The following is a 20,705-nucleotide window of genomic DNA, read 5'->3' as shown; positions in this document are numbered from 1 at the left end:
CAAAGGCAGACGCTTAATGACTGAGCCACCCAGGCGCCCTCAACAAACATTTATAGGATTGGACTCTATCAGGAGGACACACAGTAGAGTGAAGACAAAGGAATTTTGTCATCAGATAAAAAAGTGAACAAATAAACCTGTGTTCATTCAACATCTACCTCTTAAGCACCTACTCTGTGCCAGACACTGTAAACAAGCAGACAAAACATAGTCTCTCTCCTCAGTACGCTTGTAGTCTGTGCAGGGAGATAAACAAGTAAATGGATAATTTCAATACCCTGTGTTGAAAGTACTATGTTTGAATTTACTGTCTTCAGGCTTTCACACCTATCTTCCAGTAAAACTAACTTTGCTAAGTTCACACTGTCAAATTTGATGGTCAATTCTTGGTCTTTTTACTTCACCTGTTGGCAGCATTTTACACCGTTCTTTGGATCCATGTGGTGAGGCAGTCAAGAGTGTGGACTCCTGATCCAGAAGAAGTTCCAAATCCCAGCTCCACCACCACCACCACCACCACCACCAGCTGTGTAACCTTGAGAATGGCTCTTAAATGCTGGCCTCAAGTTTGTCATATATAACGTGGGATCTACGAATAGTGTGAATCTACTAGAATCTACTTCATAGTGTTGTCAGGATTAAATTGTACTAAGAACAGCTATTGCTGTTGTTGTTTTATATTTTCTTGACCTGACTTGTAGGATCCCACACTCACTGATCTTTTCTCTTCATTAGCTACTTCTCCTACTCCCTTGCTGGTTCCTTCTTATTCGCCTTATCCCTAAAGGTGCCCCGGGTCCCTGTCATTGTACCTCTCCTTTAACTCTGTCACTCTCTTGGTGAGCTCATCCAGTCTTGTGGTTTTAAATATCATCAGTGGTGGACACTATGGTGAACCACCCAGATACTCCTACAAGGAAGGCCTCTTGCCCTAGCTGCTAATGGTCCTGTCAGTGGGCAGCCTTCAGCTGTTGGCCCTTTCAGGGATGCCTCAGGTGCAAGGCTTGCCTAAGGCCATGTCTTTCTGGGGATGGTCAAAAGTCAACAGTTAGTAGAGTCAAGAGGCCTTCCTATTTCAACCTCACATAGGACAACGCTAACAGGCCATTTCAAACAGAGCTCCCCATGGAATCAGCTGAGGGTGTCGGGCCTGCATTATAGCTCAAATGCTTCTGCCCAATCCTGCTTCCTCTACTTGCCTTCCGGAGATGTTGATCTTAAGGACATTCATTCTCTATTAAACAGCTGAAACACTAAAGTCTGCCTCAGAATGTGCTTCCCAAAGAACTCGAATTGTGATGCCATTTATATTCTGATGACTCCCGAATTTTGTATCGCCAGCCCAATCTTCTCTGAACTCAAAATGGTATATTCAGCTGCCTCCTTGGAAATTTAACAGATATCTCAAATTTAACATGTCTAAAACTGAGTTCTTGATCTTCCCATTTCCAAAACCTTTTCTTCTTCTCTCAGTAAATGACAACTTAATTCTTTCAGTCATTCAGCCCCAAAACCTAGACAGTCTTTATTTCATACCCTACATTCTGTTATCAGCAAATCTTATCTATTGTACCATCAAACTAGATTAAAAATCTAGCCACTGACATTTCCACTGCTAACAGCCTGGCCTAAACGACCATTATCTCTCCTTTGGTTTATTTTAATACCCTCCTAATTGGTCTACCTGCTTTTTCTCTTCCTCTCCTACATTCTATTTTAGACCAAGTAGCCAGAGTGACAGTGTTAAATGTAAATCATATCATGTCATTACTCTACTCAACCCCTTTCAATGTGAGAAGATGAATAAAATTGGTAAATCTCTCTCTCTCTAGACTGACCAGAAAAAAGAGATGATATAAATTACCAATATCAGTAATGAGAGAGGACATCATGACAGATCCTACAGATATGAAAGGGATAATAAGAGAATATTATGAATGTTATGCCTGTGCATTTTACAACTTAGATAAAATAGATAAATGTCTTAAATGACATAGAATATCAAAGCTCATTAAAAAATAATTTTGTGGCACCTGGGTGGCTCAGTCATTAAGCATCTGCCTTTGGCTCAGGTCATGATCCCAGGGTCCTGGGATCGAGCCCCGCATCGGGCTCCCTGCTCAGTGGGAGGCCTGCTTCTTCCTCTCCCACTCCCCCTGCTTGTGTTCCTGCTCTCACTATCTCTCTCTGTCAAATAAATAAAAAATCTTTTGAAAAAAATAGATAATTTTAGGGGCACCTGGGTGGCTCAGTTGTTAAGTGTCTGCCTTCGGCTCGGGTCATGATCCCAGGGTCCTGGGATCGAGCCCCGCATTGGGCTCCCTGCTCAGTGGGAGGCCTGCTTCTCCCTCTGCCACTCCCCCTGCTTGTGTTCCCGCTCTCGCTGTCTCTCTCTCTCTGTCATATAAATTAATTAATTAATAAATCTTAAAAAAAAGTAGATAATTTTAGTAGCCCTATGAATTCAATTTATAGTTAAAATCCTTCCCCAAAAGAAAACCCCAGGCCCAGATGGCTTCACTGGTGAATTCTATTGAACACTTAAGGAAGAAATAATATGCCAGTTATACACAAACTCTCCCAGAAAATTGAATGCTAGGATATACTTCACAATTTGTTCTATGAAACCAGAAATACCCTGATACCAAAATCAGACAAAGGCATTACAGAAAAAAAAAACTACAGATCAATACTGCTCATGATATCAATGCAATAGTTCTTTTTTTTTTTTTAAGATTTTTTTAATTTATTTGAGAGGGAGAGAGAGAGCGTGTGTTGGAGTGAGTCAGAGCACAAGAGCAGGGTGAGATGGAGAAGCAGACTCCCTGGTGAGCAGGGAGCCCGATGTGGGATTCAATCCCAGGACCCTGAGATCATGACCTGAGCCAAAGACAGACACTTAATCAGTTGAGCCACCCAGACACCCCTATACTTCAATTTTTTTAAAAAATCACTTCTCGGCCTTTTGGCTAAGATCAAGTGCATTTTTTTTTTTTAAAAAGCAATTAACTACTGATATACACAACAACATGCCTGAATCTCAGTGAATGAAAGAAAACAGAAACCTACATTCTGTATGATTCCATTTATATAAAATTTTAGAAAATGTAAACTACAGTGATAGAAAGTAGCTCAGTAGATGCCTGGGGAAAGAGGAGAAGTGCAATGTGAGCAGCAGAAGGGATTCCAAAGGGCACCAGGGTATGATGGACATGCTCACTATTTTGAATGTGGTGATGGAGTATACACATGTCAAAACTTATATTGTACACTGTAAATATGTGCAGCTTATTGTCCATTATATCTCAATAAGGCTTTTTTGAAAATTAAACCTACCACTGACCAGCAAACATAAAGGCCTACATGGATTGGAAGATTCATCATAATGGCTTACAAAGCCAGACATGATCTGGCCCCCAGAATCTCTCTGACTTCAATTTCTTGCTACTCTCTTCTTCGCTTTCTGATTCCAAACACACTGGTATAATTTTTATTCTTGGAATACCCCTTGAGTGCTTCTAACCCAGGGCTTTATACCAGGGTTCCCTCTACCTAGAGTACTCTTCCCCCAGATATTTGCATGCCTAGCTCATTCACCTCTCATGATGGTCAGTTTTATGTGTCAACTTGGTTTGGATATAGGCCCCAGTTATTTAATCAAGCATTAACTAGGAGTTTCTCTGGTTGAACCCCAGACTAATATACCTCCTCAGGTCTTTCTCAAGTGTGACCTTCTCTAGTGGTCCTTGACCACCCCATTTAAAATTACGACCCCTGACCATTTAGATCTCCGTTCCTGCATTATTTGTCTTTGGTAAAATTATCACTATCTAAGATACTATAACTATCTTACCATGTGTACTAGAATTATAGCTCCTGAGGATAGAAATATTTTTGGCTCAATTGGTTAAGTGGGTGCCTTCGACTCAGGCATCCCAGAGTCCTGGAATGGAGCCCCGAGTTGAGCTCCCTGCTCAATGGAGAGCCTGCTTCTCTCTCTCCCTTTGTCCCTCCCAACCATGCTCGCTCTCTCTCTCTCTCTCTCTTGCTCTATCTCAAATAAATAAACAAAATCTTAAAAAAAAAGAAAGAAATCTGTCTTCCTTTTTGTCCATTGTTGTAACCCCAGTGCTTACAGCAATACCTAGTATACAGTAAGAATGAATGTTTTAGCAAGAGATGTCAGGAAAGCAGAGAAAGTACACTTAATCCAACCCATTGTAGAGGAATCAGAGAAGACTTTCTAGAGGAGACAATACAGTTAGGTGAAGACATTTGGGGTAGGAGGTGACATCTAGGATAAGGGAATTTAATCTAAGCAAAGGAGAACAGCAAGTTCGAAGGCCTAAAGGCAATAATGGTAAGAACTAACATGTATTATGTATTTACTGTAGACCGGGACTGTGTGTATGTATTCTCCATGAATTCTCACAATTACATGAGGTAGGTACTAATATTGTACCAATTTTATAAATGTGGAAATTGAGGCACAGAGAGATTTGGTAACTTGCCCAAGATCACACAGTTAGGAAGAGGCATAGCAGGGATTTGACTTTAGGCAGTCTGCCTCCAGAATCTATTCCCGCTCCACTGAGAGATCTGACATGGTGCATATGTGGAAATGCCTACAATTCAGTGAGTTTGGAGGGTGGAATATGAGAGGACATGGAGAGAAAAAGAGAGAAACAGGCAAGTGGACCCTGCATTTTGGGACTGGGTCTTGTTTCTATCTCCAACTAGCTGTGGGTATCTGAACCTCAGAAAGGAAGGGTGATTAGATGATGCCCAGGACCCCTTCTAGTTCCCAGAGCTGTGTCTCTGGGGATCACCTATCCTAGAATTATGCTAAGTGTTATTGGAGCAAGGTGGGTGGGGAGGGGAGAAACTGAGATCATAGCCATAGTCTCGATGCCAGCTGAAAAACCATGACAGATGCAAATAGAGCTACTTGATAACAATACATGACAGTCACAACTGGGGGAAGGTATCTGAAGACTTCACCTTAGAGTTTAGAGAAGGCAAAAGTGAGTGGGAGTTTTCTCCCATGGAATGGGACAAGATATTTGCAAATCATATATTTGAAAAACAATCACTATCCAGAACGTATAAGGAACTCCTACAACTCAAAAACAACAACAACAAACAACCCAATTCGAAAATGAGCAAAGGACTTGACATTTCTTCAAGCAAGATACACAGATGGCCAATAAGCTCATGAAAAGAGGCTCCATATTGCTAGCCACCAGAGAACTATAAATCAAAACCACAATGAAATATCACTTCACATGGCCCATACCATTAGGATGTCTATTATCAAAACAAAAACAAAAAGGAAAATCACAAGTGCTGGCGAGGATGTGGAAAAATGAGAACTCTGTTGGTGGGAATGAAGAATGGAAAACTGTTTGGCACTTCCTCACAAAGTTGAACAGAATGACCACATGACCCAGCAGTTTCACTGCTGGTGTATACCCAAAATAACTGAAAGCAGGGACTCAGATATTTGTACACCCATGTCCATAGCAGCATTCATTATTCACAACAGCCAAGAGGTGGAAACAACCCAAATGTCCATAGACAGATGAAGAGATAAATAAAATGTTGTGTGTACATAAATGGACTATTATTCAGCCTCAAAAAGGAATGAAGTTTGTTCTTTCTTTCTTTCTTTCTTTCTTTCTTTCTTTCTCTCACTCATGACCCTGAGATCAAGGGTCACATGCTCTACCAACTGATAGAATGGAATGAAATTCTGACACCTGCTACAACGTGGGTGATTATGCTAAGCGAAATAAGCCAGTCACAAAAGGATTCTGCCCATATGAGGTACCTAGAGTAGTCAAATTTATATAGAGAGAAAGTAGTAGAGTGGTTTCCAGGAGCCAAGGGACGTAAAGGTGGGAAATTGTTTCACTGGTATAGAGTTTCAGTTTTGTAAGATGAAGTTTTGGAGATTGGTTGCACAACGCTGTACATGTACTTAATACTACTAAGCTGGACACTTAAAAATGATTAAGATGGTAAATTTAATGTTATGTGCATTTTAACACAATTTAAAAATTTTTTTTTAATTAAAAAAAGGAAAAAAAGAAGCAGTGGAGTTAGGATTCCAGTTCAGGGCATTTAATGACAGTGCCTGGTCTTTTTTTTTTTTTTTAAAGATTTTATTTATTTATTTGACAGAGACAGATACAGTGAGAGAGGGAACACAAGCAGGGGGAGTGGGAGAGGGAGTAGCAGGCTTCCCGCTGAGCAGGGAGCCTGATGCGGGGCTCGATCCCAGGACTCTGGGATCATGACCTGAGCCGAAGGCAGACACTTAACGACTGAGCCACCCAGGCACCCCAACAGTGCCTGGTCTTAACACAAGTCTACCCTGGTGCTGCAGGTAACATTATCCATGACCCGTGCACCTTAGATGGCAGCCTGTCACCTACTCTTGCCAGAGTATGTCCCTTGGAGTCTATTTATATGAGGCAACGTCATAGAGAAAGTAGAAGAGAGGTTATTAGGAGCTGGGAGAAGGAAAGAAGGAAGGATTACCATTGACAGAGCAGTTTCTGTTTGGGATGATGAACAAGTTCTGTAAAGGGACCGTGGTCATACTTACACAACTTTGTGGATGTACTAAATGCTGCTGAATTAAATGAAAAGTGGTCAAAATGGTACATTTTACGTATGTATATTCTTCCATGAGTTTTAAAAGGTAGTTTTTAAAAGGTGAGAGGGATGGCTTCTAAGTTCATGGCCCTACAGTGTTTACCTAGACACACACACTGAAAGCCCCAAAGACCATCCAGGGGTGACGGACAGGCAAACCTTTAATTAGAATTAAAAAAACTGGCGAACCTGTCTGGCTAAGAGACACATTCCGTCTTCCCTATCTGTTGCCTTCAGTCAGTTAACAGTTCCTGCCTACCAGCAAGTTCAACCATAGCCTGTCCACTTGAACTTCCTCTTCCGTTGCTCCCCTCTCCCCAGGCTTCTGTCCAGGCAGCCTTGAGGGCTGCTTGTGGAAATGAGCGGAGTCCGTTTGGATCTAAACTTCCACTTCCCCTGGCAAATCACTTAACCATTCTGGGCTTCAGTGTCCTTTTCCAGGCAATAAAAATAGTAACTGACTTAGAGGGTTGTGGTGAGTAGTGAGTGATTTTATCTAAAGAACTTGGAACAGTGCACGGCGCATAGTAAGCACGTGTTTATGTGATTTATTATTCTCCCAGATGAGGCATGTGAGAGGCCTTTGGGGAAGGAAAACTAACAGGTGGGGGCAATCCCGTAAACAGGAAGGTCAGTGTGTTAATGGTGCCTAACAGCCTCCTCTCTCTTCCAAGTTTATGTTTGCCTCTTTCTGGGTTGGCTTCCTCAAAACAACGGACCCCGCCCAAGATGGAGTGTGTGTGCAAGGGGTTTACTGGGGAGTACCCTCTCAGGAACAATGCCTGTGGGACACGAAAAGGGCAGTGCTGGGGAGAGGGGAAGTCGAATTGCAGAGCGCCCGGAAGGCCTCAGCTAACCCTCCGGTGAACTCTGGATTTGGACTGTTGGAAATGTCCCAAACTGAGGGCTAGCGGGGCTTTCTACTATTCCAGTGATGGTGCAGGCTGCCACCAAGAGGGATGTGTTGTCAGCAGCTGAGGGCAAGTCCTAGAGACGGACTTGCTTGTAATCTGTCAGCCTTTAACTCATTCCGCAGCTGGGCAAAGGAGCATGTCAGTTCTGGAGGAGGAGGGCTCAGATGCAAACTGCAGCATCTCTTCATCTACCCTTTCCACCATCTCCATCCACTTGCTGCACAGAAGCTTTGGGAGCAGCTCCACCAGGATTCTGTTTGGCCTCTTTCCTTGGCAAAACCTTGCAAAATGAAAGTGAAGGGATGAATTACAAACACAAGTGAGAATCATTGCCAAGGACTTCCCAGAGCCTAGAGAAAGTACACAGAAGTTTACCGAGGAATTTAGAATAGTTCCGGGAACATATAATCCAAGATGCCAGATCTGGACCAATTGGTTCGTATGTTTGTAGGCACTCCATGTGCAAAATTATTGGATGGGAAAGGCAGAGCGAGTAGACCCCGAGGGTAACCTAAGGGACCAGAAGTTGGATAAGAAAACAGAGGGGTTTGAAAAACTGGAGACATTGCACAAGATCTTTTGGAAGCTATCCTCAAAGTTTTTCCTATTGGAACAGACTGAACTCTAATTCAGTCCTGCAAGCAAAGGAAGGGTGAGTCCAAAGAAGATGGCAGAAACAGGCTCCTTAATACCTGTAGAGAGCACTCAGGAACAAACTTGGAGGCAGATATGACTCTAGCTCTCTCCTCTCTCTCTCTCCTTTTGTTAATGGCCTTAGGCTAGAAATAGGGGATTTAGGATGCAAGCAAAATTTTGATTGGGAAAAGTCCTATTGTCAGATCTCCAACTTCTCACTAAACATTTATAAAAACTGATATATAATTTACAAACTATAAAATTCATCTTCTTAAAAAGATTTTATTTATGTTAGGGAGAGAGAGAAAGAGCAAGAGCATGAGTTGTGGTGGGGGGGAGGCAAAGGGAGAGGGAAAGAATCTCAAGCAGACTCTCCAATGAGCATGAAGCATGTCCGAATTATCTGACAAAGAGGTTTTTTTTAAAGATTTTATTTATTTATTCATGAAAAACAGAGAGAGAGAGAGACACGGAGGCAGAGGGAGAAGCAGGCTCACCGTGGAGCAGGGAGCCTGATGCAGGACTCAATCCCAGGACCCTGGGATCAGGGCCTGAGCCGAAGGCAAACACTTAACCGACTGAGCCACTCAGGCACCCCCCTGACAAAGAGTTTTTAAGCAGCCATAATGTTTCATTGAGCAATTATGAACACACTTGAAACCAATTCAGACATAGACAGTCTCAGTAAAGAAATTGAAGACAGGTAAGAGCAAATGGAAATTTTAGAACTTAAAAATACAATAACCAAAGTAAAAACTTAATGGATGAGCTCAACAGCAGAATTGAGGGGACAGAGGAAGGAATCCTTTAACTTGAAGATAGCACAATAGAAATTCCCCAATCTGAGCAAAAGAGAGAAAATAGAGGGAAAAAAAATAAACATAGAATCAGGAACTTGTAGAGCTATAACAAAAGATCTAATAATTGTATCACCAGAATGTTGGAAATAGCAAGAAAGAGGGCAAAGATGAAAAAGTATTCAGAGAAATAATGGCTGAAACTTTTCCTAAATTTCCTGAAAATCTGTCCAAAAGACACAAGCTTACAAATTCAAGAAACTAAGTGAATCTCAAATAATATAAACCCAAATATAAATCCAAATATAAATCCATACAAGACACATCACAGTCAAACTTCTGAAAACTAAAAACAAAGAAAAAAATCTTAAAAGCAGCAAAACAGAAAAGATGCATCATCCCTAGGGGATCAATAGTTTGAATGACAGCAGGTTTTCTCATCAAAACCCATGGAGGCCAGAAGGAGGTGGTATAGTATTTTTCAAGTGCTGGAAGAAAAGAACTGTCAACCCAGTGTTCTATATCCAACAAACATACCCTTCAGGAATAAGGGAGAACTGAAGACATTCCCAGAGGAAGGAAAATTAAGAGAATTTGCCCAGCAGACCTACCCTAAAAGAATGGTTAAAGGAAATACTCTAAACCAAAGGAAAATGATAAAAGGAGGAATCTTGAACATCAGGAAGGAAGAAAGAACAAGAAAAAGATTAAAAGTACTGTAGGAACAACTAAGGTAAAGAATACTTTGCATCACTGGATGGAGAAGAACCCCCACTAGCCTACAGCAGAGAATTTAAATTTTGGTTTTTGTAAGTCATTAAAATTTTGTTGTGTACTTTCTTCTGTAGCATTGCCCATAATGCTGATTAAATCATAATAGACTGTTTTAACTTAATTTTGTAATTTTCCTTTTTTCTATTATATTCATTATAAATCTTTTAAAAACATTAATATAAAAAATCAAATTGTCTTAAAAATCAGTGTAACTTACCACATAAACAGAATATAGGAGAGAAATCATTTGACCAGCTCAGATGCAGAAAAAAACATTGACAAAAAAAGTAATTAAAGGAAAAAAAGTAATTAAAGGAGTATTAGAAAGAGTACCATGGGTGAATTGAACTTTTCAGAGATGGTTTCTTATTTTGCAAAGTGAATTATTTAGAAGACTTAAGGAGATGTATATCAACAACCTGCTGTCTAGCACAGAATAAGGGCTCAGTTGATAGCTGTTATTGATATTATTTACATAGGATATATATATTACATATATGCTAATTACATTGGAAATATATATATGGGCTTGGAGTCCTATACTAGTGGAAGACATAAAAAGGAAGGACCTATTTGGGAAAACATATGAAATAATACTTGTATTATTAAGGTCCCAAAGGGCTAAAATCTCTGGGTTGTAATCTCTGGGTTGTATATAAAAATCTTATTTAAAGTTATGATTAAAATGGGCCCTCGGGGTCCTGGCTAGCTCAGTCAGTAGCGCATGTGACTCTTGATCGCAGAGTTGTGAGTTCAAGCCCCACATGGGGCATGGAACCTGCTTAAATAAATAAGTGGCACCTGGGTGGCTCAGTTAGCTGAGTGTCTAACTCTTGGTTTTGGCTCAGGTGGTGATCTCATGGGTGGTGAGATCCATCTGTCAGCAGGCTCCACTCTCAGCAGGGAGTCTGCTTGAAGATTCTCTCCCTCTGCCCCTCCCCCCACTCATGCACTCACACACACTCTCTCTAAAATAAATCTTTAAAAGTAAATAAATAAATTTTTAAAAATAATAAAATGACAGTGAATAGGAAGACACAACTCACAAATAGAAAATGAAAGAAGAGACTATGATACACAGATGGAAGTGAAAATGTTACTCTTTAAGAATTTTTTTCTCACGTGTGATGGCATTTAATTAAAGAAAGAAAGCATTCCCTTCCTAGTCTGTGCTCTTGGGATCCACCATTCTGTTGGGATTTTCTTGAGCAGGGTGTCTTCCTAATGATTTAAGAATGCTTTTGTTAAAAAGAAAATGTCTCAGGGCTCCTGGATGGCTCAGTCGTTAAGCGTCTGCCTTCGGCTCAGGTCATGATCCTGGGGTCCTAGGATCGAGCCCCACATCAGGCTTCCTGCTCAGTGGGGAGTCTGCTTCTCCCTCTCCCTCTGCCCTTCCACCTGCTTGTCCTCTCTCTCTCTAATAAATAAATAACATCTTAAAAGAAAAAGAAAAAATAAAAATAAAATGTCTCTTAATTATAAAAAACTTAGAAAAAATGTTTAATGAAAGTGCGCAATGCTGATTAAGTTGGGGTGAAACAGGCAATACTCATATAAGGCTGTAGCAGCTCAAGTTGATACAAAATAGGCCTGAAAAGCCAGAAATTAATGAAAAAAATAATGCAGAAGAGAGTGGGTTTTGTATGTTACTCTCAAAATATATGTTTAATAGTTTCCTAATTTCCTTAACAGTAGGTTAATATTGTACATGACGACAAACTACAAAAAGGTCAAGATCCAATTTAGATGCCAGAAATTAACATCTCTGCTAGAGGAAGCAGTCTGGTTGTGCCTGGAGCATGGCTGTGGCCCTCCCTTCCTCACCAAATGGTGGTTGAAAGGCTCTCATGATAAGTCCCTGGGACAGGTTTTGTCAAAAGTCAGAGTGTGGTTGGGTAATACCCCCTGGCCATGTTAGACTTGTCCTGTGAAGCTAAAAGCCTTCTGACTGACAGGTATAGTAATACCCATGATGGGTAATCAACCATTAATAAATCATCTGGTTGTTCTACTTTAATCATCTGTCACGAAATATTCAGAGCTAAAAATGCATTTCAGTTTAAATGGTCACCAGGGCTTTCATCTAATCCAGTGGTGGGTTCAGGTTTCATCATATTTTTGCACAGGGTGGATGTAGAGCACAGTCTGAGAGTTCTGAGAGAAGCTCCAAATGGAGGTACCACCCCCCACTGGAGGTGGGGGACCTATGTGCTACAGGAAGAGGTCACAGGAAGGGGCGCCTGGGTGGCTCAGTTGGTTAAGCGACTGCCTTCGGCTCAGGTCATGATCCTGGAGTCCCGGGATCGAGTCCCGCATCGGGCTCCCTGCTCGGCAGGGAGTCTGCTTCTCCCTCTGACCCTCCTCCCTCTCATGTGCTCTCTCTCTCATTGTCTCTCTCGCAAATAAATAAAATCTTTAAAAAATAATAATAATAATAATAAAATAAAAATAAAAAAATAAGAGGTCACAGGAGGAATGGCCGGAGCCCTGCTTTCAGACCTGGGACTTCTGGGTCCTGTCCCTAGCCTGACACTGGCTCTTCTGAGAGACCCACCTGGTCTTCCCCAGTCCGTGATTGTAAGCATTTAAAAAGTTCCCAAGCTTTTGAGGTCATAAAAGGAGCCCTGAGAGTGGAGGGATCTATGGGAACATAGCTGGGAGAGGGGCTCAAACCACCAAGCATTCAGTCCTTCCCAGGAAACTGTGGACAACTGGAGGTTTGGGAAGGCTCAACTCAGAAAGCCTATCAATATAGAGACGGCTGACATGTCTATAAATCATGTCTGAGGAGCTGTGGTCCTGATTGGCAGCCGGGGAGCCTGGGAAGTTTGAAGGGTGGGTTGGCAGGATTGAGTGAATCTGGGCCTTTCTGCCTGGAGTGTGGAGAGAGGTTCACTTCTTGGGCAGACCCCAACTGATGGATGGGTTTGAGAGCACAGGCCAAAGGGCGCCATGTCCTAGACTCAGCAGTCCAGCCCCATAGTCCAGTCTATCCCCTTTTGTTCATTTTTAGGATGTGATCAGAGTAAAAAATGAGTTGTTGTAGGAATCAGGGTTGGGACTACAGTGATGCAAGTGAGCTACCCAGGGTACAAAACTTAAGGAGCCACTCACCCACAGAGACCAACTCCACATTTTTTTTTTCCTAAAGATTTTATTTACTTAGTAGGGAGGAAAAAGAGGAAGCACAAGCAGGGGGAGTAGCAGGCAGAGGGAGAAGCAGGCTCCTCGCCGAGCAGGCAGCCCGACGTAGGACTCGATCCCAGGACCCTGAGATCATGACCCGAGCCGAAGGCAGACACCCAACCGACTGAGCCACCCAGCCGTCCTGACCAACTCCACATTTGTATGATCTTGAGTGAGCGTCTCCTTAAATCCCACGCCTCCTTGCCTCAAGGTAGTACTGGCCCTGGTAGGGAGCTCTCCAGACAATTGAATTGCCTAGGCTCCCCATCACTTGTGGCCCCAAATCCTCTTCTCCTATTTCCCAGACCTCTGGAGTTTCCCACCCAAGGTACGGTACCCTGAGAATCTAATCTTAGATTTGAAAGAAAGGGCAGTGGTTAGTTCCATTCGGGCTCCCCTGTATTCTGCCTTGCCTGGACCAAAGATGGATACGGGGAGAGTGATTTCCAAGACGGACACATTTCCCTTATCTCCACTCCCTGAGTCCAAGCCCAGCTGAACACTTAAATAGCTTCTCATCCTAATTCTTAAGGGATGTGAACTTCCACTGCCTCCTCCCATCCTTCCATCAGCTCAGGCTACTCGAGTGCTTTCACTGTGGATTCCCTTCCCTGTCAGCTCTGGGCAGCTCCATTCTGATCTCAGAGCTAGGAGGTAGATCCACTCTCTCCGGTATAGCAGCTCTCTCAGCTGCAGCCCTTAGTCTTTGCTTAATCTTTGCTTTACTCAGCCACCTCTTGGCTCTAAGATAGCTGCCAGGAGCTGGCCCCTGCGGGGAGGGAGAAAGCCTTACCACTCAGAGTCATCCTAGGCAGTTGGCAAACCACCAAGTGTGGGATTTCAAGAGATCTTCCCATTTCCTATCAAAAAATTCCTGTTTTACTTCACAGATGTATATCTCTCTGAAAATGCAGATTCTCCAGGGAAGGAGAACACTTTATTCGGTCATCAAGCACACGTCGTGTGAATACTCACTGCTGAGTAGTAATGCATTGAATGGGTGTATCACAATTTGCTTATCCATTTCCCAGTTGAGGGAGTTTTAAGGTGTTTCCAGTTTTGACAATTACAAATAAAGTCCTCATGAAAGCATTCGTGTAAAATGTTTTGTGTGGACATAGGTTTTCATTTCGCTTCTGACCACTTTTCATTGTTTTAAATGCTTCCATTGAATGCTTCCAAGCCACCATCATCTCTCCCAGTAGCCTCTACAGTTCTTCTTGCTTGCCCTCTTGCCTCCCTACAACTCATTCTCTGCAGAACAGCCTGACTCAAATTTGGAAAATTTCACTCAGCTGTATCTCACTTCAGTTATAATAAGCTCTTTAATGCATCCAATTACACTTAGAATAAAATCTGACCTCTATAGGCTTCCTAGCTCACAAAGTACTCAGGCCTAGTCCCATCATTCATCTCTGAACACATCCTCTACTTCTATCCTCCTCTATGCTCCAGCCCAGGGACAGACCCAGGTATGGGGGGACCTGAAGCTTATATAAGCTGTGGGCAATGGGAGAGCAGATTAGAAAAATAAGATAAAATGAAAAATCAACACAGAGCTTTGGAGACATCTATGAGGGTCCCTGAAAGCTTACGCTTTATTAGCTTTAGGGTCAACTCCCTCCTCTTCCATATTCTCCTTACTGCTTTTTTTAAAATTGAAATATATTTGAAATATAACATTGTATAAGTTTAAGGTATTAGATTCCCCTTACTTCTTTCCGTCCCTTTACTCTAGCTGTTCACTTTGCTTGGAATGCTCTTACTCTGAATTTGTATCCGGCCATTTCTTTGACTTTTGGATTTCAGCTTAAATGTCACTTCCCCAGAGATGCCTCCTCTAAGCACCCAATTTAAGAATCTACCTAGTCATTATGCTAAGTGAAATAAGTCAAGCAGAGAAAGTCAATTATCATATGGTTTCACTTATTTGTGGAACATAAAGAATAGCATGGAGGACATTAGGAGATGGAAGGGAAAAAGGAAGGTGGGGGAAATCGGAGGGGGAGACGAACCATGAGAGACTATGGACTCTGAGAAACAAACCTGAGGGTTTTAGAGGGGACGGGGGGGTGGGCGGACGGGTTAGCCTGGTGATGGGTATTAAGGAGGGAGGGCACGTACTGCATGGAGTATGACATGGAGTATGACACTGGGTGTCATACGAAAACCATGAATCGTGGATCACTACATCAAAAAACTAATGATGTATTGTATGGTGACTAACATAACATAATAAAATTAAATTAGGGCGCCTGGGTGGCTCAGTTGGTTAAGCGACTGCCTTCGGCTCAGGTCATGATCCTGGAGTCCTGGGATCGAGTCCCACATCAGGCTCCCTGCTCAGCAGGGAGTCTGCTTCTCCCTCTGACCCTCCTCCCTCTCATGCTCTCTGTCTCTCATTCTCTCTCTCACAAATAAATAAAATCTTAAAAAAAAAAAAAATTAAATTAAATTAAATTTTAAAAAATAAAAAAATCTACCCATTTGAAATAACATCACTCTGTTTTAATGCTTGGCACTGCACTTGGTCCTATTTGATTCTTTCTTATTCATTTATGTATCTCCTACCTGTCTTCCCAAAGGAGAATGTCATTCCATGGGGGGCAGGGACTTGTCTGTATTGTTCATTGTTGTTTAGGCAATGACTTGAACTGTGCCAGGCACATAGAAGGTGCTCAGGAAAAGGGCGCCTGGGTGGCTCAGTTGGTTAAGCGACTGCCTTCGGCTCAGGTCATGATCCTGGAGTCCCGGGATCGAGTCCCGCATCGGGCTCCCTGCTCGGCAGGAAGTCTGCTTCTCCTTCTGACCCTCCCCACTCTCATGCTCTCTCTATCTCATTCTCTCTCTCAAATAAATGAATAAAAATCTTAAAAAAAAAAAAAAAAAAGAAGGTGCTCAGGAATGAACAGAGACTCCACCCTCAAGGTGTCCACCATCCTGTGATGAAATCAGACAACCCATAAACACCTGCAATGCAAGATAGAAGGGCACTGACATGATAAGGGGGGTACAGATGAAATCAGAGGACAGAAAATATCTCTTCTGATGGGGGAGTTAGGGATTGCTGACCAGAGGTGGAGTTCTTCGATCTGGGCTTTGAGGTATAGCTGTGAGTGAACATGTGAAATGTTAAAGAAAAAATTATGCAATGACAATTGTTTAAAGCATGGTAAGGCAGATTTCATTCCGGACCATTATAAGAGAAATGGGGACCACTGCAGTGGGTATTTGCCTGGGGGGAGAGATTGGACTCAACTTTGAAAACAGCGTAGGCAAGGGAGAATTTATAGCCAAGGAGCAGGGTGGAGATCACTGGATGGAAAATCACTAATGGAAACATTAAATGTAAGGGGGCTTCTGGTTAAACAGATCTAACAGGATTCTTGCTGAAGACTGGCTACAGTGCTCAGACATCACCTGGAGGATGGGGAAGGATGAGGAACCTGACTGGATATTGAGAGTGATCAGATATAGAGGATGAGGATTCTTGCTAAACTGACGTAGTAGGGCTCTTGCGAAAACTGGATTTTACAAGCACATGTACAGATGGGCCTAGGAGAAGGATCAGGAACCTGACTAAAGTTTGGTCAAGCAAAAAATCTTAGTCGGAAAATAGAGCCATGATGGGGCATTTCAAATAGGAAACAGAATGAGGTAAGTAGAGGGTGTGTATAGGAAATGGAAACTATGAGTTTATTAGTTATTTAATGTTATGTAACAGACAACCCCAAAACTCAGAGGTTTAAAACAACAAATATTTATTCTTTCTCACAATTCTATGCATTGACTGGGCTTTAATGTGGCTACACTCAGCTCTTAGCTGGGTTGGAAGATCCAAGATGGCTTCACCCATAGGTCTGGAGCCTGGGGGCTGGCTATATTTTGAGGCTGCTCTATTTTCTTCCACATAGGAAAGGAAACTCTGCTGTGAGGAAAACTCTTCCTCCTCCAACTCCAACCAGTGATTGAAGACTTGTAAATTAACCGCCACTATACAGATTAATAGGAGAAAAGATAAGGGTTTTTTAATATATGCACAGGAGCTTCCAGAAATAAGGTTTTATATATATCAACTTAACAAAAGTGGAGTTATAAGGGCTTCAGTGAAAAATGTGGAAGTTTCTATTAGGCTGTTTGATGCTGATGGAAATGATCAGTCTGTCCCATGGCAGCTAAACTCACAAGAAATTCCCTTGGAGGAGGAACTAATGGTGTTTTCAGGAAGTTAAGATAAGTCAGATAAGGGAAATTCAGATGGGGATTTCTTTCTGTATCTTCTATAGCTCAAATTTTTCACTTTCTCAACTCTGGGGAATCCCAATGGGTCCCCCCACCCCGACCTCTCACCCTCTGGAAGGCTCGATTGGCTTCCTATAAGGAGAGTTGCTCTCAATTCCTCTAGGAACTGGGTTATAATTTAAATGACATCATAGTTTCATCTACCCATACATTCTTTTACAAGGGCTTTTTCCTCTGGGTACATTTAGCTTAGGGGAGGAGATCTAAAAAAATTCCTATCAGGCTCTGAATATCAGCTTCCAATTGGCCAAATTTCTGATCATGGAGTTATTAAATCCTTTCAAATATCTTGTCAGGTTTCAAGCAGGACAAACAGTAAATATTTCTGGCAGTATTGAACAAATCAGAAGACTGTATCAAACATATTTCTAAAAAGCTCAAAAATAATCAAATCTTTACACATATATAATTTAGGTATATTTAGTTATTTGATGAAATAAATAGTTTTATAAAAAAGCAAGGGAAGACAGGATTCTAAGGAGAAGCTGAGTAGGAAGCACTGGGAATCTCACCTGGACTACAGTTGCATTTTGAAACTCTGCAGTTTATTGAAGACTTGCTGTAAGTTGTGGTTCATTTCAGTCAACTTTTGCTATTATCACAGTAACAGCTACCCATCCCCCCCACCAGCCATGTGGCAGGCAGATGTGCACAAATTATGCAAGTCAGGGTGGATAATAGACACCCTATCCTCCAAATATGTGGAACCCATGCTCTGACTGCTGATTGAGACTTTTAATCATAGAGGTGCAGACAAAGAGATGGGTACTCATCGTTGTAGCTCCCACCCAATATTGCAAGCCCCTACCTCTCTAGCTGAAGTGACTTTCGGGGGATTTAAAATGCCAGAACTCTCCCCACCCCTTCATTTTCCTCTTTTTCCCCTTTTGGGAGCCAGACATTAAGGACTAGTGTCAACGTCTAGTGCGTTGGGGTCCCTGGGTAAGGGTCTACGAAATCACCAGGACACAGGGGATGCAGAGCAAAGGCAGCACTTGCAACTGCATACTGCCGTTTATTTCTCACGTAGCTATATACTCGCAGAGATCAGATAAACATAACAATGTATCAAGCCAACATCTGTGAAGTGAAATATACACGAAATGCAATAAGAACAAAATACATCCTGTTTATGCTTGCAGAATAAAGAATTCTCTTAGCCATCCTTCCTTTGGAGACAACATGTTCTTTGTCTTTAGAAAGAACACTTCTGATTAGAAAGATACACTTTAAGCGAGGCAAGAGCCACTTCCTGCTGATCCAGGCATTTAGGCCTTGCAACATGAGGTAAGGGGAAGAGAACGTTTTCTCCTCCTGGCCTAGGCCTGCCTGGCCGACCTTAACCTCACTGCAGTCCTCAAATGACCCTGGCCTGGCAAGGGGTCTACAAGCCTACACCATCTCAATTCCCTCTTTTTCTTTTGTTTTAATAAAAGTGCCCTCCAAAGGATGGCCATAGAATTCTGGGAAGGCTTTAGATAGCAAAAATGCAATAGCATAAAGCATAAGATAACAATCAACAATACAAATCCCATTCCTCCAGCAGTATGCCCCAAACTTTGAATAATACCTTTTGGATCTAGTCCCTTAAGTTGCTTAAGAAGTAAATTGGCCAACGTAGCGGCATCTTCAGTCTCAAATGGTCTGCCAAATACCTCCTGAATGTTCGTGTGTAGGTCATTGATCATGTTAGTAGCTGAGGAATTACCTTCTAAATAACTTTGGATGATGCTCCACTCGTGCTGCGACTCATTGTATTTTAAATTGGTAACACAAAAAGTTGTGGAATTCCAATCGCAATGCAGCCAAACTTGCCTTTCTAGTGTCAAAACCTTTTTCCCTAACCAGCTCACCGTCTGTCTGAGGATATCTATTTGTGTTTGTAAGCGAGTATCGATCATGGTTTGTGAAAGCCAAAGATCCCGAGAGTTATGGTGCCAGTCTTCCACAAAATGCTTAGTTTGCAAAGATGTATGTAAAGCTATGCCTGAAACGGTAGCTATAGTGGTGACTGTGATTAAACTTAAAATGACTGCCACAACAATACCGAGAAAACGTTTGGTGCGCTTTAGTACCCTTTTAAAAAACTCCAATACTAAGACATCTACAGGATTTTGAGCCCATGGTCGTTCTAGATCTACCGGAAGCCAAATATGAGAACGTTGTTGTAAAATCATAAGAGAATATTCGGAGTCAAATTCTATAGAGCTATTAATGCAAGAATATAGTCGACAATTGGTACAGTTAATACCGTTATCAAAGCTAAAATTCCCTATCAGAAATAGATATGGTAAAGGTACGCATGCAGTTACATTTATCTCTTTAAATGAGGTGAATTTATAAGTCGATGCAGAATTCACGGTGCCAGAAAAGGTTCCCTCGTAAAATCTAACAGTCTTAAGCGCAGCTGCAATCTTCCATAAGTGCGTTTGGATATGGTCAGGAAATTTCTGATGTGCTATACGAGGGTCTGCGATGCCGCCATCTCCCCAGGCCATCAACTGATGATTCACCATTGATTCATTCCATTTGTTCCGTGGTGGCATCCTGTAGGATAAGGACAAATCACAACATGTCTTATTCCATTCGGAACAATTCCGAAGAAATTGACCATATGGTCCCCACATAAGTAAATTCTTATAAAATTTCATGAATTTTCCAATACATTCCTGCCACACAAATGGTTTATAGGCCAGTCCGATATAAGTGAAATCAGGACAGGCAGGAAATGAGGGGAATTCAGCAAATGTAACATTTCCCCATGTCATGTTAAGAGACCATGCTTCAACTCTTTGTAAATGAGTTCGGGATCCATTAGACTTATTCCCCGGCAGGATCCAGTTCTGCCAATCCATCTCGGCACACGGGGATGGGCCCAGACAAATGTAAGGACCATCCCCTTTGTATGAAAAATTAAATGAGGTGCCATCATCCTGATTAAGATAAGTAAGATTCTTCCAAGGAGGCGAAAGTATCACAGGGGAGGTATAGACAGGAATATCTGCACTTCCCCAAGGTGCAGGTTCCATCATAGGTGGATTAGGTATATAGGCCCAATAGCTTACATTTGTCGCCTCAGCAGAGGATAATACAGTAAGCAAGGCACACATAGCCAAAAATAAATTTTCAGGCGTACAAGCCTTCCCTGTTCGCTGCAGGATTTTTTGCCCTTCCCCACTAAGCTTTTTAATTTGTCCCCAAGTCGGCAAAGCAGTAGCAAATATCTGCCGACGGCGACGTCGTCCTCCCAAATTCAGATGTGCTATGGCCTGTAACGGAAGTTCATCTTGGTCTGGATTCCCCATCCGTCGTCTGGTGGGATACGGTGCCGTTCGAATTGGTCCTTGACCGGATCCATCGCGTAGGGAGCCAGGAACAGGTCCATCCATCCTCTGTGGAGACATAAGCATAACCCTTCCCTCTATAAAGCAATAGC

At 42.2% G+C, this 20,705-nt stretch overlaps 1 protein-coding gene across 1 annotated transcript; it reads right to left on the bottom strand.

Moving 5' to 3' along the window:
• Positions 1-18,247: 18,247 nt before the first annotated feature.
• Positions 18,248-20,465, bottom strand: LOC135364135 (endogenous retrovirus group K member 13-1 Env polyprotein-like). Its single transcript, XM_064588629.1, has 2 exons — positions 20,335-20,465; positions 18,248-19,816 (listed from the first exon to the last, which is right to left on the bottom strand). Coding segments are annotated over exons 1-2 (1,230 nt in total). The 5' UTR covers positions 20,337-20,465; the 3' UTR covers positions 18,248-18,588.
• Between the last annotated feature and the right edge of the window lie 240 nt (positions 20,466-20,705).

This window comes from Mirounga angustirostris, unplaced genomic scaffold (genome assembly GCF_029215605.1).
Source record: "Mirounga angustirostris isolate CCGP_5_RB_7025 unplaced genomic scaffold, mMirAng1.0.hap1 SCAF_4, whole genome shotgun sequence".
NCBI classification, from domain to species: domain Eukaryota; kingdom Metazoa; phylum Chordata; class Mammalia; order Carnivora; family Phocidae; genus Mirounga; species Mirounga angustirostris.
Note: the sequence above shows the minus strand (reverse complement) of the source record. Positions and strands in the feature narration are given on the sequence as shown.